The sequence below is a fragment of the Penicillium chermesinum genome, assembly GCF_028974085.1.
Source record: "Penicillium chermesinum strain IBT 19713 chromosome Unknown utg000004l:1.0-3345178.0:1.0-3348027.0, whole genome shotgun sequence".
NCBI lineage: Eukaryota > Fungi > Ascomycota > Eurotiomycetes > Eurotiales > Aspergillaceae > Penicillium > Penicillium chermesinum.
In genome coordinates, this window is record NW_026695314.1 from 856,111 (window position 1) to 883,238 (window position 27,128).

General features: G+C 52.9%; 10 protein-coding genes across 10 annotated transcripts; 4 read left to right on the top strand and 6 right to left on the bottom strand.

Moving 5' to 3' along the window:
- Positions 1-1,193: 1,193 nt before the first annotated feature.
- N7468_005218 (uncharacterized protein) lies at positions 1,194-1,436 on the bottom strand (the record flags this gene model as incomplete). Its single annotated transcript, XM_058474515.1, has 1 exon — positions 1,194-1,436. The coding sequence occupies one exon, from the start codon at positions 1,434-1,436 to the stop codon at positions 1,194-1,196; it is 243 nt and encodes an 80-aa protein (XP_058330255.1).
- Positions 1,437-1,748: 312 nt separating this feature from the next.
- png1 (peptide-N4-(N-acetyl-beta-glucosaminyl)asparagine amidase) lies at positions 1,749-3,139 on the bottom strand (the record flags this gene model as incomplete). The annotated part of the gene is made up of 2 exons (XM_058474516.1): positions 1,749-2,523; positions 2,613-3,139. The coding sequence occupies 2 exons, from the start codon at positions 3,137-3,139 to the stop codon at positions 1,749-1,751; spliced, it is 1,302 nt and encodes a 433-aa protein (XP_058330256.1).
- Positions 3,140-7,663: 4,524 nt separating this feature from the next.
- Positions 7,664-10,561, top strand: N7468_005220 (trehalose-6-phosphate synthase; the record flags this gene model as incomplete). Its single annotated transcript, XM_058474517.1, has 3 exons — positions 7,664-7,686; positions 7,739-9,077; positions 9,125-10,561. The coding sequence occupies 3 exons, from the start codon at positions 7,664-7,666 to the stop codon at positions 10,559-10,561; spliced, it is 2,799 nt and encodes a 932-aa protein (XP_058330257.1).
- A 987-nt stretch (positions 10,562-11,548) lies between these two features.
- On the bottom strand, positions 11,549-13,988 carry N7468_005221 (uncharacterized protein; the record flags this gene model as incomplete). The annotated part of the gene is made up of 5 exons (XM_058474518.1): positions 11,549-13,283; positions 13,415-13,580; positions 13,639-13,741; positions 13,810-13,825; positions 13,885-13,988. The coding sequence occupies 5 exons, from the start codon at positions 13,986-13,988 to the stop codon at positions 11,549-11,551; spliced, it is 2,124 nt and encodes a 707-aa protein (XP_058330258.1).
- Positions 13,989-14,716: 728 nt separating this feature from the next.
- N7468_005222 (uncharacterized protein) lies at positions 14,717-15,521 on the bottom strand (the record flags this gene model as incomplete). Its single annotated transcript, XM_058474519.1, has 2 exons — positions 14,717-15,187; positions 15,249-15,521. 2 exons carry the CDS (start codon positions 15,519-15,521, stop codon positions 14,717-14,719), a joined length of 744 nt encoding a protein of 247 aa, XP_058330259.1.
- Positions 15,522-15,889: 368 nt separating this feature from the next.
- On the top strand, positions 15,890-18,496 carry N7468_005223 (uncharacterized protein; the record flags this gene model as incomplete). Its single annotated transcript, XM_058474520.1, is given in 5 exon segments — positions 15,890-15,902; positions 15,957-15,996; positions 16,059-16,365; positions 16,496-18,214; positions 18,227-18,496. The coding sequence occupies 5 exon segments, from the start codon at positions 15,890-15,892 to the stop codon at positions 18,494-18,496; spliced, it is 2,349 nt and encodes a 782-aa protein (XP_058330260.1).
- A 458-nt stretch (positions 18,497-18,954) lies between these two features.
- N7468_005224 (alkene reductase) lies at positions 18,955-20,067 on the top strand (the record flags this gene model as incomplete). Its single annotated transcript, XM_058474521.1, has 1 exon — positions 18,955-20,067. One exon carries the CDS (start codon positions 18,955-18,957, stop codon positions 20,065-20,067), a length of 1,113 nt encoding a protein of 370 aa, XP_058330261.1.
- Positions 20,068-20,319: 252 nt separating this feature from the next.
- On the bottom strand, positions 20,320-22,096 carry N7468_005225 (putative MFS transporter; the record flags this gene model as incomplete). The annotated part of the gene is made up of 6 exons (XM_058474522.1): positions 20,320-20,331; positions 20,381-21,336; positions 21,396-21,433; positions 21,485-21,593; positions 21,647-21,808; positions 21,868-22,096. The coding sequence occupies 6 exons, from the start codon at positions 22,094-22,096 to the stop codon at positions 20,320-20,322; spliced, it is 1,506 nt and encodes a 501-aa protein (XP_058330262.1).
- A 3,033-nt stretch (positions 22,097-25,129) lies between these two features.
- N7468_005226 (uncharacterized protein) lies at positions 25,130-25,452 on the bottom strand (the record flags this gene model as incomplete). The annotated part of the gene is made up of 2 exons (XM_058474523.1): positions 25,130-25,347; positions 25,398-25,452. The coding sequence occupies 2 exons, from the start codon at positions 25,450-25,452 to the stop codon at positions 25,130-25,132; spliced, it is 273 nt and encodes a 90-aa protein (XP_058330263.1).
- Positions 25,453-26,212: 760 nt separating this feature from the next.
- N7468_005227 (uncharacterized protein) lies at positions 26,213-26,749 on the top strand (the record flags this gene model as incomplete). Its single annotated transcript, XM_058474524.1, has 2 exons — positions 26,213-26,398; positions 26,495-26,749. The coding sequence occupies 2 exons, from the start codon at positions 26,213-26,215 to the stop codon at positions 26,747-26,749; spliced, it is 441 nt and encodes a 146-aa protein (XP_058330264.1).
- Positions 26,750-27,128: the final 379 nt, after the last annotated feature.

Below are 27,128 nucleotides of genomic sequence, written 5' to 3' on the forward strand. Positions count from 1 at the left end.
AAGTATGTAGTATTGCATGAAGAAAAAATCCACACAGCTTTGCTATCTAGGGATGGCTATGTCATGGATAGGGTTTTTCTACCGAGGTTTAGATTCTCGGAAGCACGCAATCGGTTCTAGTCGAGCCCACGTTGTAATGCTATGCTAGGGGGGAGGGAAGCAAGAAATGAAAAATAAAAAAAAAACCCAGGGGGGGGGGGAAATTCTGAACATGGTTCTTGACATCACGTTGCGTCCTTTTCGAAGGGGCCAGATTTACAGCCCACGTGTAGCCAATGGGTTTACCTTGTAACCATAAGAGTTCCACAAATGCAAGCTTCAAAGCCACCCCCCAGCCTCAGGCGTGTTTTACAGGCTACAATTGTATGGCCCAATAGGTGAAGTCCAGCATATCAACCAAATCCACGTAAACATAGCGTATCCCCCCCACAATGATCCCTCTTGCAGCCCTAACCTGTTTCCACCCAGACCCTGGACCCACCCGGCGCCATGGACTCTAAAAATAATATCTGCCTTGTAGGGAAGGCCCGTGCTTGTATAGATCGTTCGGCCGGTGCGATAACCGGGAATATGAGGGAGGAGACGAGACTAGTTTGCGAACTAGTTTGTTTCAGGGTCGAACTGACGGGGCTGGGTCTTTGTGTCGCGCCCCTATTTCCAACTCACTCGGGGGAGTGCCTCTGCAATCTGGTTTTTGTGGACGGCCGTAACACTCCACTGGCTGTGGCCGGCTCCACCGGCAGGGGGGCAGCACTAGTCTCCCATCGCGGGGGAGGATCGCACATCCTAATCAAACAGGTAATTTTGGTATTTTTTGCTGAGACTGTCAGGAAATGAGGATTCGAAGGTTCTTAATGGAGCTTATTGGGAATAAGACGTGGGTAGATAAGACGTAGTTGGCGAAAATATTAAATGATATAGTATTTTAGTAAAGGTCGTAGGTAGTAGAGAGAAGATAAGACAGGGTAGAAAGATTCCCAGGGGGGAAAAGACAGCTGCTAGAGCGTTTTCTGTGATGTGAACAAAAATGGAAATGGTTGCGACCGTGTCTCGTACAATGCCACTAAGGGCAAAACGTGATATCCGATGGTATAAAATGAAATCGTTACCTGGCGCCACGCAGACCATGCTCGCCAAAACCCATGATGCAAAAAGAAAGAAGATTGGATTTTTAATCCAGGGAAGCAAAGTCCTCAGAATAGGTTGTCATACCGGCTAATGCGGAGCTGCTTTCCCTTCCAGAGCGACCGGTCTGGAAGGATGAGACAGAGGAACTGCAAATGATTGCGTTGGAATTCGTCGGTCAAGAAGGGTAGAACCGGTGAGCAACATCGATAGCGTGACCCGAGTGGACCCTGTGCAGGAGGCCAACTCCAATGTCGGATCAGATGGAGCGTACACATCTCAGGATCCCAGCTGGATTCGGTCGCGGTCATGTCCCGGTATCTGACCAGGGAGGTGACATCCTAACTATAACATGGCTTAGCAAGCTCATGGCGCAGTTGGTGATTTGGCGCGACCGTAGCGACCTTCGTCCGGGTATCGAGAAGTGCCCTCGCAGATATAGGCGTTTTTGATTTTTGAGGGGTTAGGCATCAATCAACCTTTTGCGTTTTTATATTTTTTTTCTCTCGGTGGTAGCCACCGATCGGCTATTGTTGGATCGCTGGGAAGCAGTCAAGGGCCATTGCATAGGGGTCTCGTAACCCCTCATGTAGGCATTGATCGCAAACGACGGGTCCCAGGCTTTACCGCCCATCAGGTTGATGAGGTTGCTCATTAGCCATACTAGCCTGAGCCTCCCGAAGAGCATCGGCGTGTTTCTGCTCATCTGCCGTGAGGCTACGAGGAAGTAGCTTGTTAATTTCTGCTGCGAGAGCAGAGGCCGTGAAGTATCGTAGCTCCCGTTCCTCTCGCTCGTCTTCCTTGGCTAGGCGACGCTGGTCGTCCTTGCCTTCACGTCGCATGCGGCGAATCTCCTGGATTGACCACAACAAAACTTCCTCGGAAGCCTTTGTACGAGGTTTGCCGTTCTTGCTGAAGTTGCGAACATAGCGACGGGTGACGTCAGTCGCACCGTCGATAGAGAATGCGATACAATATGAAAGTTTCCGGCCCCAGCCTTCAGTATAGAGGCGAGGCTGGTCCCAGGCACCTTCACAAGCGTCCACATGCACCCAGCGTCGCTGGTGCTCGGAGTAGACCTCGGTCCAGACGTGGTCCTCTGCGTTCCACACCCAACGGACTCGGGCCCCGACCGCGCGACACAACATACTAAAACAGTTGGCCCATTCACCAACACGGCCACGACGAGTCTGCAACAACTGCCACACATCCGAGTAACGAGGAAATCGCTCGTCGGCGCCACAGGTAGGCTCGGAGCATCGGTAAAGCTCGACTCGAGTCGCACCTCGGGCGGATTCATCTGGGAGTGGAGGGGTTAAGCCTTGCCCGATGGTTGGCATGTGGCAGCGGGAGCATGGAGGGTTAAGAACGAATTGGAAGAAAGAGCCCTTGAACCACCTGCAAAACAAGGGGTGGTTAGCTATGTAAGTCCAAATTGGCGGGTCTATGGGGGTCTAGAGCCTGGGAGAGGGGGGGAAGGGACGAACCTTAGCAATGCCCGGATCACACAATCCTGGTAGCCCCATTCTGGCTTCTTGCCCATGCTGGCTGCTTGCCCCTGCATGATGAGGCTCTCCTCTTCGGCCTCAGAGTAGATCCGATCGAGAGGAATGGTCATGAGGGCCTCGTCCAGTAGACCGGGGTTTTCGTATTTGGTAGGAGTGACAGACAGCCCCTTCAGTAGGTTGAAGAATTTCATAGAGGCCGGGTCCTGAGGGGGGGTTGGCATCAAGGGAAGACCGCGGAGGGCTGGAGTGGGAGTAGGCTCGGGTTGTGAAGGCCGCGGCGAAGCGCCCACGGCGGGAGGTGGTGGTGGTGCTCGCGAGGGTGGCGGGATAGGTGAGCCGACGGGGGCGGGTGACTGTGATCGGGCTCGTAATCGAGAATCCTCCTGGAGTTGATTGAATCGTTTGTTGCGCATCAGCTGCTCGAACTCCCGGCTCAAGGTGGAGGCATCGTAGGTATTGGCGGCCGGTTGCGATCGCGCCCGGTGTGAGTGTCGGCCATCCGCCATGGTGAAGTTCGGGTTAGGGAGAAGTCACCGGCGGGCGGGTGAAGTGTGGATTGCTCCAGGGTTGAAACGAGGTGGTCGGAACCGGTCGAGTGTAGGTGCTGGAGAAGGAGTAGGAGGAGGTATTGAGGGAGTATGGATAGTAAAAAGGGTTTGGGAGTGGATGTATTGGCGTGACCGCTGTATTACGAGCGTCGTCAGCCTCTCGCCCCAATCACGGGTTCCGCACCTGCGCCGCGTGTGCAAAACTGGAAAAAGCCAAGACCAAAAAAAGACCCTTTTTTTCCCGTAATTTATTCCCTTGCACACGTACTCTCTCCTCGACTTGGCGGACGCACGGGGTTTAGAGCGACTTGTACAACGACTTACGCACTCATTCAATTGAAGAAGCATCTTTGCCCTGTAACCGACACTCCACTCGATTCGATGCGCTCCCCGCTTACCTGCTCTTTCGGTCTAATGACATGCCAATCGCACGATCATGACAGGGGGAACTGCAGACTATGGATAACGTCAATATGAGGGCATGTGTGGCTTGGGCGAAGATCTCGATCGTCCCGTGTCTGGACTGTCTCCCAAACCCTGAGTCTACGCGTTCGAAAGCCTCTCCAATTTCGCACAGGGCTTAATGGGGCAGCACCAGCCAGCGCTGGTGGCGGAGACGCGCAAGCGTCCGTCTTGGCGACTCGCACGATCGGGCTAGAGCCTCGTTGAGGCCCCACGGCGCTATTCCGCTTCCAGACTCCTGCCTTGGGCTTTGCTCATACCTGGGCTTGGCATCTCCTCTCTGGTATGGCCCGATGTTCCTGTCGATCGTGCAATGTTTGGAACCTTCGACTGGACGACGAGGCTCTACGTGTAGAGTGGACGGTCTTGACGTTCAGACTTTTACTACATGGAATATGGGGGAGCTCCATCCTGCCGCTGGTCCGTTGTACTGGGAGAAGTGCATCATTGTCAGCGAAACACGTAGTCCATGCTCGGTAGATCAGCGGTCATGCGCGGTCGCATAGGTGCATACTAGTTCACCCCTTCCTATGGCACGGCATATACTTCCATCTTTCACTTTCCACCTTCACTTCACGTTCGGGGTCCAATCGCTCCTTGTGCTGCGTAGACAATCTCCTGCAGAGTAGCTCGTAACGCGGCCCTTAAACGACTTATTGTGATCGAGCTCCATCCGACACATATGGTTCGCAAGTCGCGCTTTGTTCCGACGCTTCCCACTTTTGGCCCCCGCCCTGGAGAGAGGCCACGTCCTCCATTACTCAGCGAACCCGTTTCGTCCACGGGTCTACGGGTGCTGTGTCTGCTTAAACTGTAATTGTTCTCTCTCGTCTCAATGCTTATTTCTTTCCGGCAAATGATCTACGCGAAAGATTCTGGAGAAATTCTCGACCTCTTGATGGAGCGGCCTCCAAGCAAGCAGCATCAGCAGCAATTCTTCGAAGAGAAACTATGAACGTCAGCAGAAAAAGGCAGTGGAACGAGAGGCAGCCTGGCTGATCCGGGGGGTCCGACTTGGAAATATCTTTCGCGGATATTATTCGGTGTCCGGAGCCATGTTGCGCTGGACTTGGGCGGAGTGTTTCAAGTGTTTCAAGTGTTTCGAGCTTCACCCGCAGCCCCCAAACAAAGCTCCGTTGCTGGAATGGTATAATGAGTATTTCCAGTTTCCGTTTATCCCATCTCCCCATGCTTGGGAGGCTTCATGGATATCGTTCCAGAATGCCCTCTTTCACTCTGGTACCCTAGATCGTGCCATGCAGGAAACGTAGCCGTATCGATGACTCTGCCAAGGACGCCCGGCCTACTAGGCAATTACGCAATGCTTTCTGCGCGACCTTCGACAAAACCTTGATGGACTGACGCACTTGAGAGGATTCGGCCAAGCCTGCCATGGCGTCTTTGGATTGGCAGCATGCAAGGAACCCGGTCCCCGCTTTGCTTGGGCTTCGAGCGCAAATAAGGCTTATTTTGCCGAGCGATTCAAGCATGTCCCCGCGCCAAGGCCCAAGAGGCCAAGACTTCAAAGCTTCGCTCCTCCTGGCACAGCGGGCCCACCGCAGCGCGACTATAGCACTGCTGATTTCGTGCAGGCCATGAACCTCATCCAATTCCAAGAATTGACGCAAATCCCAACTAAAAATGGACTGACCTCCGAGCCAGGCGGATCAGACTAACGGCTGAAGGTGCCAAGTGCATCCGAACCCTCATAACCTCGAGCTATACCGGCCCACCTCATCTACGCCGTTCACTTCTCTCAGTACCTCTCACCTGAGTAGACTTGTGTGACGCAGGACCTTGGGGTTCTGATAAATTGGCCATATCAACTTTGCAAATTTCGAGGGTCGCACCAATCCGTCTTAACTCTTTTTGTGCGAAGTGCTGGAAGAGAGTACCGAAGTATATAGCACTGTCTTGCTAGGACATCCGCGACCCGGCTTCGGGATCGATGTCCGATCACTATGTGCTGATATTAGTGTTACTAAGGCATATTCGACTTTCTTTTCCTCAAATGCTTCAGTTCACCCGAGATCTCTATTGAGTGGCGCAATTGCAAAATACCGATACCGGATTCAGATGTCGCAATCCGTTTATCAGTTGTATGCACGACGCAAGAGCCAAGGCAAGCGAGGCCCACCGAGTGGGGAAAGGCTGCAGCTGAAGTTTGCTTTGATAAAAGACTAATCCGAGAAAATTCAGTGATGTCGATGGAGCTTGATCCAAGATACGTGCATTCAGACTCAATGTATGGAGTGGCTCCCAGTGTTTGAAACTCGGTGGCATTCGTGTATAAGATCATCCCCTCCGCGTAAGCTGATCGACTTGAGTGCAATAAGACGTAACCACATTATCTCTTCATGCATATCACATACGTATTCCTAGGCTCTATATGGCAAGTGCTTCGGCGCGCGGGTCTCGCTGCGAGAGGATTCCCACGCGGCAATTAGGTTTCCTATCATCGGGCAGGTATACGCGAAGGAGCGGGAATTTTTACGAGGTACGCACCAGTCTGGTGAGTGAAGTGAGAGTCTCATCTCAAACTTAATGTCGTATATCAAGCCGGCCTGTCATTCGACGAATCCAGTTAGAGCGTGCCGATGGCGGTACAAATGCCGCAATCATAAGTGGGCAACGGTTGGGTCAGTCCAATCTCATTTGCTGATTGTCCAGCCACCCCACCCTCACCAGCCCTGACGCGCGTTGGCTCCCAGACCCTTCACCGACCGATGATCCCTGCTATTGATTCACCCGTTTCTCCCCTCTGCAATTTCAGATATGGAGTATATCGGCAGATGCACATCATTCTAGGAGTTCTCCCTAGCTACAGCGGTATCTATACTCGGCACGGGCCTGGTGGGTCCAGGGACTTGTCTCCGCGTAAGGTCGTGCACAAGCTTTTGGTCCATTGCGTAAGACAACGCGTAGGGAATATCTCGTCCATATGCTCGAATCTATTGGGTGACATCGCTCCTAGGGCCTAGAGGCAAAGACCCGAATGATTTGCAAACTCTGAGACGTGATCTAAGACACGGGGGATCAACTTAAGTTTAGAATACCAGATATTCCGACAATCTTATTTACACGACCGGCAACTCAGAAGCATGGCCCTCATTGACCGACTCCTAGCCTGACAGACACCCCACTGAGACATTCGAACAATATCCCTGGAACGAATGACCTGACCACCACTCTTCAACAGCACTTGAGATGGAATGATGCCTCCTATCGATCAGATCACTGTTGTAGGGCATTCCTGTCGAAGTTTAATGTTGCACCCTCTAACTGGTTTCGATAGCTGGTTCTCGACACCGATCGGACACTGAAATGCAACTTAATTGCTGACTTCTGTACCTTCCGAAGTTCTTCGACAAAACACCGGCCTCTACGCATTGTTCTTCCCTTTAGCCGAGGCTAACTACCCGGGCCTAGTGGGTAGAAGGAATCTCCCGCCGTCTCTCAACCGCATGTCAACATTGTATTGTCCGGTTTTTGATGATCCAAGGATATTTCCGAAGCATCCGCAGCTGGTTCGGCTCTGAGCACCAATAGGATAGGCCACCCATATGCCAGATTGAACTCCCACGTTTCCGAGGTGGTAGTTGTTCTAGAGAGATGCAGCTTTCATGCTAGTGCTAGTGGCCCTGGCCTGACAACATAATGCACGGCGCCCCGGCAAAGAACTTACATCGGGAGTCGTCGGGCCAGAAAGATGCAAGAAATATTCCCATTTCTCTCCAAGACATCCCGGACCACAGTAAACCGACGCTGCGAGCGGCTAATACCGGGTATAGCGTGGTGAGGTATATCCAAAGGCCGGGCAGCTAATATGGGGAAAGGACGGAGCGACGGAGAAAAGCACCAAAGCACAGGGAACACAGCAACTCTATTCCTTGGCCGACATTGCAACATGACCTCCTCTTTCCAGGTTCCAAGACCATCTCCGTGGGCATCGGCTTTCTATAAATATCTCTTGCGATCTCTTGACTATAATCCAAGCCAAGTAGTCTTGAGTCCCCCAAGATGACTGTATTCATTGCGTCCCTGTTGGGTCCCCCGCGCTTTCCCCGCACCCCGCCATATCTGACACTCATGCAGGTTTCTGCCATACACCATCGACTTCCAGTCAGCCACGCCGAAGACACCACACCGCCGAAAATCCTCTCCTAGCTACGCCTCAGTTGATGGACCCGGCCAGGCCATCATCGGGCGACTGGCCGACAATCGCAAGCCTCGGGTCGGATCAGGGAGCCTGAAGCTGACACCTGGTGCACGTACAGAGGACGAGCGAATCTTCAAGGCCTATGCCTCCCAATCCGCTGGTGAGATTCCAATCGCAGATGATCCGAATGGCCCTGGGCCCAACGAGCCCCGGGCCGTGCCGTGGGGACAGAGCCGCAAGTTCAACCAGCCCCGCTCGAAGGCCACCACACATCCTGAACCTTCCATTCTCAGCCGACCGAGCTCGAGTAAAGGCTCCAAGGAGTCTGTATTCCTGGATGGAGCGGGGAGGCCAGCCCCCGCTGAACACGGGAGTCCGCGTGGGCTGCTCTCTGCCGAGGACTGGGCCGTGAAGGCCGCCGAACAAGGTCATGGAGGCCTTCAGAATGCCATTCACGCTGCAGAAGATGCAGGTATCTTGGAGCAGAAGACGTGGGTTGGAACCCTGGGCATGCCGACCGACTCTTTGCCCGATGCGACGCGGGACCTCATTAGCGAAACCCTGCAGGAGGAATACGAATCGTTGACGGTATTCGTCAGTGATAGCGAGTTCGAAGGCCACTACACGCATTTCTGTCGCTCGGTACTCTGGCCCGCTCTTCACTATCAGATGCAAGAGAGCCCTCGTCACAATGAATACGATGATTACTCCTGGAAACAGTATTACAAGGTCAACCAAGCCTTTGCCGAAACAATCGCTCAACATTGGAAACCTGGGGACTGCATTTGGGTTCACGACTATCATCTTTTCGTGCTCCCGTCTATGCTACGAAAGAGGTTGCCCGAGGCCAAAATCGGTTTCTTCATGCATACGGCTTTTCCTTCCTCGGAGATCTTTCGCTGTTTGAATCCGCGCGATGCTTTACTGGAAGGGCTTCTTGGTGCCGACCTTCTCGGGTTTCAAACAGACGAATACTGCTACCACTTTGTACATTCCTGCAGCAGACTTGAACGACTCGAAGTCTCTGCTGATGGAGTACAATACAACGATCGATTGGTGCACGTCAAAAGCTATCCGATGGGCATTGATTATGAGTCACTCAATGTCCTTCGTCAGTCTATTGAAGTAAAAGACTGGATATTGCTTATTACCGAAAGATATCAAGGGAAGCACCTAATCGTTGCCCGGGATAGGCTTGATGCCGCAGGAGGCATCAAACAGAAACTCCTGGCCTATGAGATGTTTCTGGCGAACTATCCAAAATGGAGAGAGAATGTGAGTTTCTGTCGAAAGGGCAATGGAAATTATCTAATTCCTGCTAGGTGGTCCTTGTTCAAATTGCGTCTTCTGCATCGGAGGTTCCGGAGCTGGAGGCACAAGTCTCCAAAGTCGCGATGAGGATCAACTCAATATACTCGACACTCACTCATTCTCCGCTGGTCCTATTGCGCCAGGACATCAGCTACTCTCAATTTTTAGCTCTGTTGAGTGTAGCGGAGATATACATGGCTACTAACCTCCGCGAGGGGATGAATTTGACCAGCCACGATTTCATTCATTGCCAAGACGGCCAGCTCGTTGCCCAGAAGCATGGCTCTCTAATCTTGAGCGAGTTTACGGGTAGCGCATCTGTCTTCCAAGGCCATGAGCTCATCATCAATCCGTGGGACTACAAGCAATGTGCTGATGCTATCAACACTGCTCTGGGGATGTCTTCTGAACATAAAGAGCGTAATTGGCAATTCCTTATGGAACGAAAAACCCCTTATTCTGCAGTTGCTTGGTACTCTTCCCTGCAAACCGCCCTCAATGAAGCTCACAGCATGCAACAGTCTCGCGACACACAAGCAGTCACTCCCCTTCGCATTGATGCATTCCAGGAAGCTTACCACGCCTCACGCCGACGTCTCTTCTTCATTGAAGATGGCTCTCTACTCACCCGGACCCAATCATCCATATCCCTAGACACAGCTGACCTACTTCAAACGCTAGCTTCGGATCCCAGTAACATGATCTATTTAACCAGCAACCGCAGTCCAGCGCAAATGGATGAAGCTGCACAGAATCTTCCACCACATATCGGGCTTATCGCCGAGGATGGCTGCTTCGTGAAACTAAACTCTTGCTCAACCAGTTGGGAAGCTCTCGTCGACGTCACTGGCACCAGTGCATGGCGTGCCGGCATCCGCAAGGTAATGGAATACTTCCAAGAACGCACCGACGGCAGCTCCATCGAAGAGCGCCAGTGTTCCCTAACCTTCCACTATGATCACGCTTTGGACCCAGACATCGCGGCCCACCAGGCCTCCGAACTAGCCGACCAGATAAACGGCGCTCGTGGCAGTGAAGCTATCCGAATTGTTCGCGACACCACTGCAGTGAGCGTCGAGCCGCTAGCCGCATCAAAGGCCAAAGCTGCCTCGACTCTACTCACTCGCATCCCGGCCGACAAAGCACCAGATTTCATATTTGCTTCAGGGAGTACTCGTGGCGATGAGTCATTGTTCCGGTGGGCTAATCGCCTGTCACTGGTCGAGAAACAGCCACGGCAACTTCTCCATGGCGAAGAAGCGTCCGTACGGAGTGCTGAGAACGGACCAGAGCAATCTTCAGCTCGCTCCGTTACAACTCTGACGACGGGGAAACATGCCACAGAGGCAGAAGCTGTGTTACCAGCAGGCTGGAAATTGCTCTATATACTGAAGCTGTTGGTTGTCCCTCGCGGGGCACAGATTCATGAACGTAGAAAGTCTTTCTGATGCCAATGCTACTGACGGCTCCGGGGAAGGACTGAATGGGCTGTCGGGGATTCTATCCGCTTTAGTTCTATTCTTATCACCGTCTTTGCACCTTGCATTCCTCTCTTGTCTTCAAGTTCCTTTTTTGACTGTTTCCCGCGAATTCGATCTTTCTTTTCGGTAATACCTCCTCTGCTTCTCTTCCTTGGTCTACTTGGAAATCCCTTCTCTGGAATATGGACACTCGTGGATTAACCCAGGAAATCGAATATATAGTATGCCACACGGGATAACTTCAGAATATGCATTATGGATACAGTTACATCTCATACGTACGTATTAGGTAGTCAGAAGACGTGGGTCCACGAGTGTGAAGGACCCCACTGTTTGTCCGTATCAACAAAAGGTCCTACTTAGCATTACAAGTATATCTCCTGGGGAAATAATTCAAGGACATTCAAGGATTGATTTTCCTGTTTTTGAATTTTGCTACAATTCAATCTCATTCGACACTAACCACCAACCAGTAGCCGCATATATGGGAATAGAGAAAGCGGAATAATACCAAAGATAAGGTTTAAACGTTGGATATCTGCACAGTACGAGCAGACATCCAGATAAGGCATGATAAGATCATGAGAATCAAATCGCATCAAACTCCAAGCATAACCGATGGCAGCTGGGTACGCTGCGCTGAGAAGAAATGGGGATCCGTGAAAGCAAATGCCCATAAATATCACATTACTCGTGCTTAACGTATGCATCGAGTAAAAAGGGGCAGGGATAGAAGAAAATGAAGCCACTGTAAGGGTGCGGTACAAGGACAAGATCCAGAATACATGGCGAGATGGAAACCCCTCAAGCCCGGATGGTAGCTTTCAGAGACCTTGCGGCTTCGGGGGGCTTTCTTTGAGGCTGGTATGGCTTTCTTTGAGGCTCCGCTCGAGCATCCATCGGATGAAGCGGCTGGGTGAAGCACTATTAGAAGGTAAGATCATTTCCCATTGCTCATGACACGGAGTCTTCTTTTGGTGACGCTGAGTCGACCGAGACAAGAGTAGGAGCAATTCTGCGCTTCTTCGGTTGTTGAGCTGGAACCGCCGAGTCCGGTCCTTTGCTGTCTTCTTTTTCGGACTCGCTTGCTGTTCGCATGTCTCGCTTGCCGAGGACGCTACCAGTAGAAGTACTCGTCCCCCCTGTTAATGGCAGTGGAGTTTGTGGCGGGGTGGTGAGAGGCAGTCCAGAGGGCTGCGCTGAATGTGTTGCTGTCACTAGAGGGACCGAGCCAAGTATCGGGGTCGGGTTGTTGACTACAGGGGCTTGCGGTTGGGCCGAGGCTTGAGTAGCCACCGAGCAAACCGAGTTGGATCGTGCAGGACTAGCAGGAGGAGCTGGCCCTCCCGCGGGTCCAGGATTAGCAGCCGTTGGCCCGCCGCTGCTCCCAGAATGAGCATGCGTTGGCTTTACAGGCGATGGAGCATGTGTCGGTGTAGGAAGTGGGGTGTTGTTCGTTAATGCTGGGCCCGGATTGACAGTGTTCGAACTAGGCCCGGTCGGTCCTGTGTAGATCTGGCCAAGTTCACCAGGGGAAAAGGAAAGCGCAGAACAGAAGCCATCGGATGAGCCCATAATCAAGGTCAAGCCGTCATTTGACCAACTCAAATCAGTGAATGTTGCAAAATGCAAGTTGCTGACCACACACAAGGGCGTTTGTTGTTGCGTATCGTAGACAAGAACGGCATCTTGGGTGGCTACAGCGTATACCATACGGTATGGCAGAGCAAAAACTGGCGCTGGAGACTGGCCTCCATCATTAGTGTTATTTTCTGGAGACTTTTGGGATTTCTGCGCATCGCTGCTCGCAGGGGTTGAAGATGGGGGATCCATATGTGGTTGGCTGGTAATACCCCCACCCGGAACAACAGGGTCAGGCAAGGGAGGGAACATAGACTCGCCAGTCGAAGTATCCACGGTGAGATTCTTCGCAGCCTGGGTTCCTTGCTTGAGGGTGTAGTATATTGGAGAACATTTCACAGCGACAGAAGGCTTCTTATGGCCCGGAAGATGAGAAATTGGCGGCTTGTTAAAGCCGGCCCGCGTGTAAACGTAGACGGTGTTGATGATCTCATCCATCGTTTTGGTTGAGTCGGTAGGTGAGACATGAGTCGTCTTGAATTGACCTGCTGGTGTGAATAGCAAGCTTCCGTCGGGAGCAAACGTCAACCGGCGGAAGAAGGAAGTAAATGTCTCGTTGGCGTAAATGCTGGCATTCTTTACTCCGAGTCCGCCAAAAAGACTTGGAGATGAAACCTCCATGGGCTTCACAGCAGGGAGAGGAAGGGAAGGAGCTGGAGAAGCCGAGCGTCGGATCGACGGCGAAGAGCCAAATGATGAACGTCGGCTGTGAGAGACCGGGGGAGGATCCATTGGCAAGTTAGAAGCCATTGGTGTACCGGGGGTAGAAGGCGCGGGGGATGCAATAGCAATTGAGCTGTTCATGGCCTGCTGGGATTTGTTGGCGGGGTCTGGAGGAGCGGGACTACTTGAGGAGATGCGCTTGGCTGGCAGGTCCATCTTGAGGACCTTGCCGTGCGGGGTCAAGGTGAACTGGCCATCCTTGGTCTTCAAGCTGTAGATGTGGACCGATCGATCTGAGGACTGCGTGGCGACAAATTCATTGAGCGGATCCCATGCAACGCCCTGAACATAGTGCGAGTGTTCGGCAATCTGCCGTACCATTTGCCTGAGAGATAAGAGTCAGCAATGATACATCGCACATGGCGGACTAGGGACCATTATATACCGTTTTGAGCATTGTATATCCGAGCGATATTGTCCATGCTGCCTGTCATGATGAATACCCCGTCGGGCGACCATGCCAAATCGTAGATTTCGGCCCCGGATGAGCGGCACATATGCTTCACTCGCCAGGTCTCCTTGTCATCGGATGAATCCTCCCCAAGGCCCGACTGGGTTTGGAGCTCCGACGGCACCCAAAGCAGAACGTTCCCATCGTCTCCGGCAGATGCGAGCATCTCCCCTATACGAAAGGTGAGGTCATGTTTTGGTGAATCAATGGGGGTTATGGGTGGTCGTACCTTTCGGGCTGAATCGTACCACATTGACTGCTTGGGTGTGCTTTATGAGGGTGCTCAGGTATGTGATCTTTCGTTCTTCGCCGGTGGATTCGACTCGCCAAAGCTATAGATATGTCAGATCAGAAGCCGTCGACGAGGCAGTGAAGGATATGGGGATTGTGGGAGACAAACTCGAACGTTGTTGTCACTACGAGTCATTGTCAGTTTATACTTCAAATAAACGAATAAGTGTTCGAGAGTACGTACTTGCCAGCGGTAGCTAAGCGACCTTTGCCATTGGGGTCGAAATGGACGGAATAGATGGGGACATTGTCATTGTGCCATGAGATCAGCAACGCGGAGGCCTTCATGATGAGTCCTGGAGCTCCGCGAGCTGTTCTCCTTGGCCGCCGGCGTCGCAGAAAGGGTTCTCAAGGTTGATTCCACAGTGACCAAAGGTCAGTAATCGTCAAGCCCTTGGTAGAGTGTCTCAGACGGCGGGTGGAGGGTCAGTCTAAGGGGATATTCGGCGAGGGTCCAGGATCAAAGAAAAGACAGACAGCACTTCAACAATGAGGAGTCGAAATGATTTCCCAAAAAAAGGGGTAAGAACGATGAGGGGGCGGTGGGGAGGAGGAGAGTTTCGATGATGCTTCGAGTTGTTTGCGCGGGAACGCGACCGACACACGAGGGCGATTACTACTGTAGATTGCGGGCCACTCAGCGGGCGCTGATTTCACCACGAGGGGGCGCAACCTTTCCCAAGGATTCCGCACCAGCTTTTCTTTTCGGTCCATGGCATTGCTTGCTACTTAATCTACTAGTACTGGTACCCAGTTCATGGTTACCTCGGTTACTCGAGAACTCCAGGGATTGGCCGTCCAGTGGTGAGGGAGCCCAGGTATATATATAGATGAACGGTCATCCGCGACATGCCAGCACTTGAGTGCCCACTCGCAGGTGATCTATCAGCCCCGGAGTATCCACGGACAAATTCAGGTTCACACAATGCGAAGATCCTGTCGGATCATGCCATAATCGAGATGTCTCATTAGAAGATAGATAGTGTTATAGTACAGAGGAAGAATGCCTGCGATGATTATGCAATCCAATTGCCGATGGTCTCGCCAAACCAGCTGACAGCCTTTGCTCGTCGCTTTTCCTTGGCCTCATCATGACCCTTCATGAAGGGGCTCGCCTCCTGGGCGTAAAGCTTGTGCTGTTCAATTTGGGAATTGTGAAGTCTGATCTCCAATTCCCGCTCATGAGGCGTGAGCTGGTGTAGTGGCTTCGAAGGTTTGAACCCATCGGGTATAGCTTCGCCGCCGGGGATCTCCACGGGGCTGTATGGTTTCTTTTCGGCAGCGGGCACCTCAGGCTGTGGTGGTGATTCGGGGTGGAATAGCGATCGTATAGGCGGCGGCTGTTCTCCAGCAGCCTTTGCCTCCTCTACTTTCTTCTCATAGTCAAGCATTTGGTGGTACAGCTTGTCAGCGTGTAATTGGATCCGTTCTTCCCTCTCCGGGTCTTCGTCGAAGGAAGCTGCATAGCCGAGAGCCTGCAAAAATTTCTGTAAGATGGCAAGTATTAGTTTCTCGTCGCCTCGGATTGTGGCAATGTGTGGAACCTACCGACTGGGTAGCGAAGCATCGAGAGAAAGTGCGGTTCTCCGCAGAACACGCGGTCAATCGCGACTCGATCTGCTTGCGCCAGCTGCCTGTCTTGAAACACAAGGCCAAAGCCTCGTTCTCGAGCGCACAATTCTCCATTGCTGCACGCTGCACAGTATCGCCACGCTCTTTGAACTTTTCAATCACCCGTTCCGCCCCGCGGACGCCTGAGCTCTCGTCGGTCGCATCTACCGGGGGGTTTGTAAGTCTTCCACAGGTGCGCATATCGGCCATCTTGATATAGAGAGGCAGCGGGGACTTTCGGTTTCGAAGAATCCTCAGACTCTTGCGGTGGTGTTGACGGAGCGGGCGAGGGTTGCTTCACTTCATGCGCTGGCACATGCTTGTCGGAAGATTCTTGCTCCAGATATTTCCGGAGGCTTGGATCAAGCTCCTTGACAGGGTCCTTGCTGCTGTCTCCCCAGAGCCAACCCATTTGGAATGAATAGGGCGATCGATTGATGGTTGTCAAGTATCGCAACGTTGCGGAGAAGCTGGGATAAAATTGGATCGGCCCCGATCGACTGGAGCCCGACCGCCGGCCGTTCTGAACTCTTTCCGCATCAACACCGACGCGTCGAACACGACGCCATTCTTCCAAAATGGAAGCTGGAAGTGCGTTCACATACCTGGTATAAATGAACGAGGACTTTTGCTGACTTCTTATAGCGCGAGAGGAACGGCTGCAGATGCGGCAGCGCGGAGCTGGGTACGCGTGCCATCTACCCCGCGAAACCATAACAGAGCAATAAAGGCTAATCGTTGAGATAGAACGCGCAAAATAAAAGAAGTGAATTTTGGATTCTCATTTGGGGGACCTGCGCTTGGTCTCCCAGATTCTAATGCTTCTGCGACACCTACCGAACCTGAGGAGCGATCAGAAGCAGCTCCTACCACAACGCCCAATGCCTCGCAATCCGAACCCACGGTCGCAACACATTCGCAGCGTACCCCAGGGAGTGCGCGCAATCAACTTCCTGCCCGCCCTTCGCCATATGATGTACCTCTTGATGATGGGCCTATGCGCCCATGGAGCAACAAGCGAAGAAAGATCAGTATGTGGAATAGAACCGTACCTGTATGGGCTACGGATAGCATACTAACGCGACAAAGGCTCTCCAGATAAACCAGCAGATTCATTCTCTCGCACTCGAGAACCCAGACCTAATGACAATAACCCCACTGCACATAATACCGCTACAGCTGAGCCAGATGCTACAACTGCGGCACCCGAAATATCACCGCAAGATACTATCTTGCCAGATGCCCAACACCTTATGCCTTCACCGACCGAACCGTTACCGGTTGAACCGACTATAGCGGGGAACACACAAGGGGAGTCGGAGGCTACACCATTATCGGCACACGAGCAAGAATCTGGAAAAGGTGTGCCGGACAACCCTGGGGTGACGGCGCCTATATCCATTCCAGATGACGCGCTTCGTGGCCAGACAGTCCCATTGAATACTGTAACAGACGAGACACAGCTGCCGGCCGAGGAAACCGGGCCATCAAGGAAGACCAAGCGCAAAGCTCGGCCGGCAGCGGAAATGGAACACACGACTGCCCGTTCGGAGCAGCCAAGATCAAAGGGGAGGCCGCGGAAGTCTACTTCGCCAGCTGCCAATAAAGATCAAAAGGCGCAAAAGAAGCAATCCTCGCAGAACAGCGCGAATGATTCCCAGGAAGCTAGCATCGATGCCCCAATGACCCTTACCGAGCGCGGCAATGCACCTATCTCTACCGGAGAGCAAGAAACCCAAAGGTCTAATGTAAAATCGAAACAGACTACGAAGCGCAAGGGGAAAAGTGGCACAAACAGCCGCGAGCCACCGCATGTGGAGGAGCCTGCGCCAGAACCGGAGCTAGAGCCAGAGCAACAGGAAGTCAGGTCGAAGCCCATCTCGGAAGCTAAACGCCCTCGAGGGCGGCCATCTCTTAGTGGGAAAAAGGGCAACGTGTCAGAAAAAAGCGCTCAGCCAACGAATCCAACCAACGGTGTAGGCTTCACAAGGGAGCCGTCTGCGAGCAATCCTCGCCGCGGCAGAAAGAAGGCGAAGATATCCCAGTTGCCCGATCCTCTACCTGGAAAATCTGCGGAACCAGAGCAGGAGCCTGCCTCCGAAGCAGAGCCCGAAGCTGAGGTGTCAGCCGGGCTATCAGAATCCCGGCATGGAAGGTCCAACAAGAACGACCAAAGACCAAGTGAACAAGAACCCGAGTCGCAACCAGTGCCTGAGCCAGCAAGAGGTCAACGAAGAGGACGACCCAAGAAGACCAAGCGCCCGGCCGAGCAGGGCTCACCAGACGCAGAAGAGCCTACAGAAGCGGTTGCTAGGGAGACAAACCGAAAGCATCGGGAGCCCCGGGGCGAAACCGTTCCTGTCACAGTGCACCGGTTGGCCAATGTATCTGCACTTGGTTCGATTTACACGTCCCGTGGCTCTGGAGACGAAGACGAAGAATCTGCAGACGAGCTCTCCACACGCCATAAGACCCGACTGCCCAATCGCGGCGGTGTCAATCCTGCCGATGTTTTGAGTCAAATCTGCCGCGAGACGCTGGAGAAAACCTTAACAACACTCAAAGAGGGTATTGCCAACGAGACAAACCCCACCCGACGAGCTGAATGGACGCGCAAGCGGAAAGCTGTCGAGGCTTTTGGCTCGGAGCTCGATGGTCGTCTGTTGGATCTCAGCGAGATGCTCGACAGCAACTTCGTCCTTGGCATGCAGCTTAAGAAAGGGAAACGAGACATGATGGATATGCGAAGCCATCTGTACAAGATCCGGCGAGAGCGCGAGCATATTGCGTTACAAATGGATGCAGTGCGTGAAAAGCACAGGGAAGAGGAGAATGCGAAGACAGTGAGTATTTCCACCCATGGGCCTCTGGGCCTTGAGTTTGCGTACCTAGCAACATCTAACGTCTTATGCTAGGCCCGCTCCACGATCAACAATTCCCTCCACAGCCTGGATCTCGCACTTGATCGTAGCCAGAACAAGACATCTTCAGGTTCAGATCCTTCCTTCGCCGATCTCGAGTTCATGCTCCGCAGTGTGGCCGACGATGTGAGCAGCCAGGGCCCTGGCGCTCGGGGGGGGTCTGCTGAACCAGATACGTGCTTTCAATGCGCAATTGGAGGCTACAGCGCGCCAGCTAGAGGGGTAAGGGTGATGTACAGGCACATTTTGTGGAGATTGATTTAGCATCGGCGTCTGGTGGAGCTAGTTATTCATGCTCGTCTTTAGTGATACCATCGTAGCCATTTTTATTAGAGAGGAGAACTTCCTGGCCGGACCAGGGAACGGAGTTAATATCGATCGCGTCGAATTATGAATTTTTTTTTTCTTTTTGTGGGGCCGTGCGAGGCCGAGTAGTTCCTAGTGCCCTTAGATCCATGGATTTTGTGCCTCTTGATTTATCAGCTGTTGTTCTGTGCTTAGCCACTGGATTCGTGGATTCAATTATAAATCCATCACATACCCGGGAAGTCCGGGAATCGTCTGAACTCCACCAAGAAGTGTACCCATTTCAGAATGGCTATCAGGATTGCACCACCAGGCTGTCGTATAAAAGTATCGAATGTAGACCCTGTAGAGAATTCCAATTTCTTCACAGACTAGACTATTGTTTGAAAAGTTCACCCGTCCCGAATCCCCCCATCATGTCGAAGCTTTTTCAGCCCCTCCATGTTGGCCGCACACAACTCTCCCACCGCATCACCTTGGCTCCCCTGACGCGCTTCAGAGCCGACGACAATCACGTTCCACTTTCTTACGTGAAGGACTACTATGCGCAGCGAGGATCCACCCCTGGAACCCTCCTCATCAGCGAAGCAACCCTCATCTCGCCTCGCGCTGGAGGCTACAATAACGTTCCTGGACTCTGGAGCGACGCCCAGATTAGTGGGTGGAAAGAGGTGACCAGCGCCGTACACGCCAAGGGGTCATACATCTTCGCCCAGCTATGGGCGCTCGGCCGTGTGGCCGACCCGGCGATTCTCGCCAGTGAAGGCTTGGATCTGGTATCAGCCAGCGACATCCCCGTCAGCGGCTCCCCCAAGCCCCATCCTCTCACTGAGGCGGAGATTGAGGCCTTCATCGCAGACTATGCACAGGCCGCTCGCAACGCCATCGAGGCCGGGTTCGATGGCGTGGAGATCCACGGCGCCAACGGCTATCTCATCGACCAGTTCATCCAAGATGTCAGCAACCAGCGCGCTGATAAGTGGGGCGGTAGCATCGAGAACCGGTCTCGGTTTCTGCTCGAGGTCGTTCGGGCTGTGAGCGGGGCGATTGGCACTGATAGAACGGGTCTCCGGCTGAGCCCGTTCAGCCATTTTCAAGAGATGGGCATGGAAGACCCCTTGCCGCAGTTCACGCACATCGCAAAGGCGTTGGCGCCTTTCAAACTTGCCTATGCGCATCTCGTGGAACCGCGCGTAGATGGCAATACGGATGCCGACACTGACACCAAGAACGATCTGCGTTTCTTCCTTGAGGCGTATGCTCGCGCTAGTCCTGTCATCCTTGCTGGTGGCTACACGCCTGAGTTGGCTCGCCAAAGCGCTGATGTCACTTACAAGGACTACGATGTCCTGGTTGCCTTTGGGCGATCCTTTATTTCAAACCCGGACCTGCCGTTCCGTGTGAGGGAGAACATCGCCTTTTCGCCTTACGACCGAGACACATTTTATGTTCCTAAGAGTCCGAAGGGCTACATCGACTACGAGTTCAGCGCGGAGTTCAAGGCCTCTACCGTTGACGGCCTTGCATGAGATGACTGAGCAAGAGCACTGTATTAGACATTTTAGATTAGATCTACTGGAGCGGGCTTGCATTTGCTAATTGTAATTGGAGCTTTATAATTAACATCATTTACATATTCATCGCATCGATAACCGGCAACATTGTGTTTTTTTTTTTTGTTTTTTTTTTTCTTTCTTTCTTTCTTTCCCCAAAAACCAAGAAGCTGCGTAGCCCAGCGCGCCGTAGTACAATTAGGCCCATCCACCGAACTTGTATGGGGATCACAGCTTGTACTATGAGTTGTCAGCGTCCGTCTTGCGTAGTTGAACGAGAAATCCTTACCCTGAACTCCCGGTTCTCTCTATCTGTCATATCCAGGAATTCCGAATTCTCCTGATGCTCACCACCCTCCGCGCGTCGATCCCTCCGCCGATTCTCCCACATATAATAAACCCTCAGCAGGCCGACAAAAACAATCGCCACCGAGATCGTCGCCACCAGCGCAATCTTCGCCGGGATGTAATTCGGTTCGTCCTTCGTACGGAACGTAAGCGGGCCCAGGATGTTACCCAAGCAGAAGGACATGAGCAACACCGCGTTCATGGTAACCTTCTTGGTGTGACCCGCCGTATTCGCACCCGCAATGGAGTACAGGACGGGCAACGAGGATCCAGTGATCTGGGTGAGATAATTCCCTGCTAATTGAGCTGCTTTCTGCTCCTTTGGTGCAAACGCAAGCAGGCAGCCTCCGAGCAGACCACCGCATAAGGAAGCGGCTGCGCATAAACACCGCTGGTTATACCGGCCGGCGAAGTATGTGGTGGTCAGAATACTCACTATGCTGACAGCGCCGTTGGGGATGTTCAGGAGCTCTGTCTCTTTCTTGCTGAAGCCGATGTTTTCGATGATCAGGGATGTAAAGCTGCTCACGGCGGCGTTGGGGATGTTCGATGCCACCACCACGAGTATGATTAGGTAGGTTTGCGGATCGCGGAAGACTTCTACAAATTGCTTGAATTTGAAGTTTTTGTTTTCGATTCCGGTCTTGTTATCGCGGAGGCGTTCGATCGCCAGGATCTTCTCTTCGTGGGTGAGTCGAGAGGTCATGGGGTTGTCGGGCAGGAACATGAAGATGCAGATGCCTGTGGCGATTGTAATGAGTCCGAAAATCAGAAACATGACCTGCCATGGTTTGAACCGATGGTCGGTATAGAAGAGGAGGCCGTAGGCAACGAGTGCGCCCATGATGGACGCGGTGCCTGTACCCAGATACCAGATACCCATCCGCGTGGGTTGTTCTGCAGGGAGTCAGTTAGCACGGTGGCCTGAGGTCTTCGATGCTTCGATACCAACGCACCGTCTCTTTTATACCACATGGAAGTGATCAGGATCAGTCTACTCAGGTGTCAGTGGTGGATCGGCCGCAGGGGCGTGGGTCATGCTTACGCGGGGGCAATTGCGCTTTCAAAGCAACCCAGGAGTACTCTCAGAGTCATGAGGCCCCCGAAGTTCTGTGCAGAGCAGTTCAGTGTGGTCATCAGTCCCCACAGCGTAACTAGCCCGGTTAGTTCAGTTGCACGCCTAAGCCTCTGTCTGAGGAATCCATACCATTCACGCCCAAATATTTGGCGGTAGGTAGCCGCTGCATCAAGTACCCCGTGGGGAGCTCAAAGGCCAAGTAGGTGGCATAGAATGCCAGCGTGAGGTTCGAGTATTGATTGGTGCGCATGTTGGTATCTTGGAGCAACCCCATGACAGACGCATAGTTAACTTCCCACGAATTAGCGACTCCAGTGGCCACAAGACACCGGAAATTCCGAACGACCTACTCAACACCTTGTCCAGATATTGCAGGTTATAAGCCGCCCACATCAGGGGCACGATCATCCAGTCAATCTTCCGCACAAGGGCTTTCTCATTGATATCAACTACAGCCGCGGTACCCTCGGAGTGCAAGAACGCAAGAGCCGCGTCGGCTTTGCCTTCTACCAAAGCATATTTGATGTCACCGACAGACTCAGTGGCGACCGATGGCCCTCGCTCGTCAGGGGATCCCATATCTTAGAAGGTCCGTGTACGGAAGTGTAGGAGATGTATCATGAATGAAAGCCGTCAATTGCAGTCTGCACTAGAGATAGATAGAGCAAAACGACTCGAAGTAAGCTAGGTTCCCCAGCTCTAAATACGGTCTTCAACCGCAGCAATGCCATACTTAGCCATTCGCAGCCCTTTGACCAGAGCGCCGATTTGCCGCTCTGCACTGATAACAGCCGCCGCGATACCCCTTCAAGAAGCTCTTTCTCGCGAGATGCCGTGCGGGGAACGGGGTTTAGTCCGCCAATGAGTACCGGAGCTAGTCCGTTCGCAAGGCCAACAGTGAAAATACAGATAAGGCCACCGATAAACAGACCTCGTTTGCAAGGCCTTGCGATTGATGGTTAGACCTGATAAGGAAGGTAGTGCGCGTTAGTGTCTTCTAGGCTGGATGGAAGAGATAAGTGCTTGATAGAGACGACCCCACATTGGGTATCATCCGTGACTTCTTCTGATGCGCCAAAAGTACCAAAGGACAATAGAAGCAGTGGCTTTCAAAAAGGCCAAGAACCAGCAAGACCCTCGAAGCTCTGCATTCAGAGCTTCGGGCTGTTAAAGCACACCGGGAAACCGGCTACTGAAAACGCTATGTTCAGTGGGGTGTCGAATGGCACGTCTGGTCGATAGTAGAGCAGGCACATGGAGTGTATCAACCGGCAATATTATGAGAACAGTCCATAGAACTCCAACCGGTTTCTGCAGCTTTGAGCCATGTTGGTAAAGTTGATTGGCTGGCGGCATTCCAGCAAAACACCGGCTACTGCCTACCATGATATCTCAACCTGCAAGAGGCAGGAGCAGAGAGACGTCCGCTGATTGGGGCAGGGACCGATGGTTCGCAAGAGCTTGCGCAAGTCAAAATTATGGGGCAACATGCTCTCATGACCCGATGGGTTGCAACAATCATCCTAAGCTCCCCTTTGGCTCCAGTGGCGAACTCAAGAGTCAAACCCGACTTAACTCGGAAATACGTGAATGGCCAGGAACCAGATTTGGTAAAAACACCCAGGCCGAAAACGTGACTTTTGGATGGAATCCAGGCCCATTGACGCCAAGACCTCATAGGCAAGGGTCGAACGCCCTTCTTCCAGCTAGGCTCTTATCTTTTCCACAACTGGTCACCACTAGTTCTTCGGGAGTTGCTTTTTAGCATAGCAGATCTCCAGAAACCGAGTCCCCATGGGATGCTAGAGACCGGTTTCGCAGACCACCCCGAACAACGTGTCATAGAAAAGGATCTAGCATTCAAGAAATACATCCGCTTTGTCCCAAACACGCTTATCACCAACGACCACAATTATTTCTCTGAAATCATCATTCGTGCTACCCTTGTAAAAACAAGCATAGTCGGAGCCAGCGATGGGAGAACGGTCGGCTCATCTGAGATTGTAGCAATGGCTTGAACTAGAACCCATTATGTTAGCTTGCCCTCTCTCATGCAATTCATACCGGCTCCCCAGATATCGAGCATCGATTTGGAGCTGCCCAAGGGCGCATTGAGCTCCTGACCGGGAGCACTTCCCGGCGACCGTGGATCTAGCGCCACAGGGATCGATGACCTCATCGCTTCGACTGAATCCTTCTCCGTTAGGTATCGAGTATCCAATTGTCTCAAGGTGGCATGTTCCAGGAAGGATCAGGAAGATGATCTAATTTATGAAATGCTGTTCGTGGAGAAGAAGTGCTCTAGTCGAAGGATCGCAGGATCCGTTCCAACGGAACAGCGATAAGGCTGCATATGGTAAGCTCAGTGAGTTCCCCTCAATAGAGTTCCCATTGGCCTTCCCTGGCGCACTGGAGCACGACTAGGGGGTGCTTGATTGCACTCCTAATGACATCAACCCCGCATTCAGTCCCCGCGAGTTGGGGAAATCCCCGGTCCTTGAAGTCGCAGGATTCGGCACCAAGTGTAACCCGATGATCGCATAACCGAATCTCCGCTCCGCCGAGCCGAAAGGGAACTTGCATCGGTTGCGAGTGGGGACAATGGACTCGGCTACCAGTTCGATCAATACGCAGTAAAGAGTTCGAATCATGGAAGCGCAGGGTGGGCCAGAGTCCCAAATCCGCGGGCTCACGCTGTTCGTGCCGGATTCCCGGCGCGCGTGACGCATGCTGGTTCGCTGCTCGGTTTTGCGTCTGCAACCCAAAACTAGCTTCCACGTCCCGCAAGTCCGCTCCCCGCGTCACGGCTGCGGGGCCCCTCGAAACCAGATGATGCTGGGGAAAAGGCAAGACGGCCATGCTGCCTCTGGAAAGATTTGCAAAGATCTGCAGTTGCTCGCTCAGTTTTATCATTCGGCTTTTGTAGCTCTGGGTCTGCTTATGACGTGTGATCAGCTCTCTTCATGGAGGACTGAAGCTCTCCCCGCACGGCATTTAGGTTCAGCGCTGCGTATGGCCGAGTCTTCCAGAGCACAGTTGGCTGGTTGGCTGGACCCAAGGCATCTTTGTGTCTGGGTGGACCGCATGGTTCGTGGTTGCCGATGTGGCAGCCAGTCATGTGGAGGATTGGCGGGCTCACTGGACACTCTTGAAATTCAGGTTTCCATCCCCCCCGCCCCCGGTATGGTAGGTCAGACATTGAGAATGCTCTGGACTCGCGAAGAATGCGAGTGGAATATGTCAAAGCCCGTGGGCTGTGCTATGCTTGTGTGTCTGGGATGTACTCATGTACTTGACGTGGCGGTCATCGACAGAATGCAGAGACTCTTCCTAGCGCGCGGACAGAACCTGGCATGATTACAATTCATATACATATACGGAGTACACATACAAACAATAAAAACCACGTGTAATTTTAACACCCGTATTGAATCTGGAGCTGATACTTGGAGATGGGGAGACATTGACAGCCCCAAGCTTTCACGATGCACCCCTGCACCAAAACGGTTAGTGGCTGACATTCCATGCTGACATTCCATTAGCACACCACGTGTCCAGTTCAACAGGGCTGTGGGCCAATCCAGACAGGGTTTTAGGAGAACTTCATGCCTGTTAATCAGCTAACTCCTTCTCTCGCTCAGAACCACGGTCACACCGTGGCAATTGCTCGCACGGGACAAGAGGGACCATGCGAGATTGCGATTCTCCCGTGGCGCTGCGAGTCTCAGGCATTTTCCCGATTCCGGCTGAAGTCGATCTGATACAGAAGGCCTCCTGCCGCGAAGGGCCTGCCGCAGGCCAAAGCAACACGGATCCCTCCTTTTCATTGCCTGTGGACCTTCTACGCTGTTAGTGAGATTCTAATGGGAACTACTCTTACAATGATCCACCCAGGTGCCTTTCGCGTGAGGCTGCTTGTAGTGAGCATTTGTCATGTAGTGAGCAACACCTGCTAGCAAGTCTGCTACCTTCAGCGCAGCCGAGATGCTTTACTTCTGGATGCGCGGTGCGAGAGTCCTGGCTGCAAATACGATCCCAAGCTTCCCCACCGTTGCCGGATGGATAACCAGGCCTGGTTTAGCGCGCGCGGAGGGTGTTCCCGTGTGCCGCGCTTGCACAGTCAATTGACCAGGGCTTGACGCTCGTGCCGTGTCTGCATCAATATGTATCTTGTCAAATGTACAATGGACTACGGAGTAGAAACAGTTGCTGCGAGACCGTCGTAACAAGCCTTGACCAGATTTGATGGTCACACTCCACTTGTAACTGGAACGTTTCCCGTAATTGTTTCGTATCACCCGATGCCAGTTTGGGGTTGGGGTGAAAAGACATCACCGTAACCAGAAGGGCAAAGCGAACGCTCCCCCCGTATTGCAACTGTATTTGTCATGAAACATACTGTACGCGACCGCCAATTTGACCGGTCGATCGGCCGCCGGAGTATTCAGGGTGAGTAGTGAGTTTCAGCCGAGGCTGCAAGGCGCTCAACGTATCCTCGGATTGCCTTTTTCCCCGCTGGACGGATCACGGATCAACAAGCACGTCTAGTTACCCCAGAGATCGCACATGCTTGCAATTCCCCAGGAATCCTAGCGGATTCTGTACTGTTTCCAAGGGTTGGTCTTACCAATTCTTTCAGAGCCACCCTGGTCGGGCTCCTTTTTTTTTTCCCCCCCACCCCTGCTAGCGGGCCGAATGAGAGTGCACACCGGACAACGGGGACTTTGGGACCACCCCATCCCACTCCCTTCACGGTTGTCGGTGGTCATAATTTTCACAGCTTCCCCAAAGGGTGGGCCCACTTTCTCCCCCGTTGATCTGAACATCACCGCAGAGCCCAATCAGGAGGCGGAGAAAGCGGGAGGAGTGGAAGGAGATGTGGTATGCAGCATTTTTAGTACCTACTAGTCTCTTAAGCTGCTGCCACCGACTCCAACTCCGGCTTAGAGCAGCTGCGCGATCCAAGCAATACCTGAGACGAATAATAATAGCTTCACTCCATTGTCCTCCACTGTGCTACCTGCACTTTCCCTAACCCCGTGTCGGTCCCAACTCACGATCGGTGGACAGAAACCATGTTCCGCGAAATTTGGGAGCTGGGACGTGAGGAATCTGCAGCTCCCGGCGATCGAAGTTCAGCGTGTAAGTGGCTGTGGGAACCCCGGATCCTTCCCCACTCCGAGCGTCTTTCTTTCATTTGCCTCTTTGCTCCTTTTCCCCGGGATCCGCTGAGTCCTGGCATGGGCGCTCTCGTCATTGGCCGAGGCCCGCAACCCCCGTGCCCTGTTCGTATGTCTGCCATTCGTGGGTCTTTTTGCTTCCGTTCGGCACTCGTTCTGAGACGGTGCCGACTCCCTCGCACACGCCCCCATGCACGTCTGCTGCCACAGAGCGTAGAGTCCGTCGACTCGCCAGCGGTCGCATATTTAGCCGTGCAGTCCCCTCGTAGCCCCCGTAATCCGTCCTCGAGCTTCATTGGATTCCAAATTCTGCCTCGCGCGGCTTTCGCTGTTTCGGGAGAGTTGGGGTCGGCTAGAATAACTTCTGCTAGTGTGGGACTAAGCCCGGCTGAGCCTGCACATCACTGCAATTAATTGAACCCAAAAGTAAG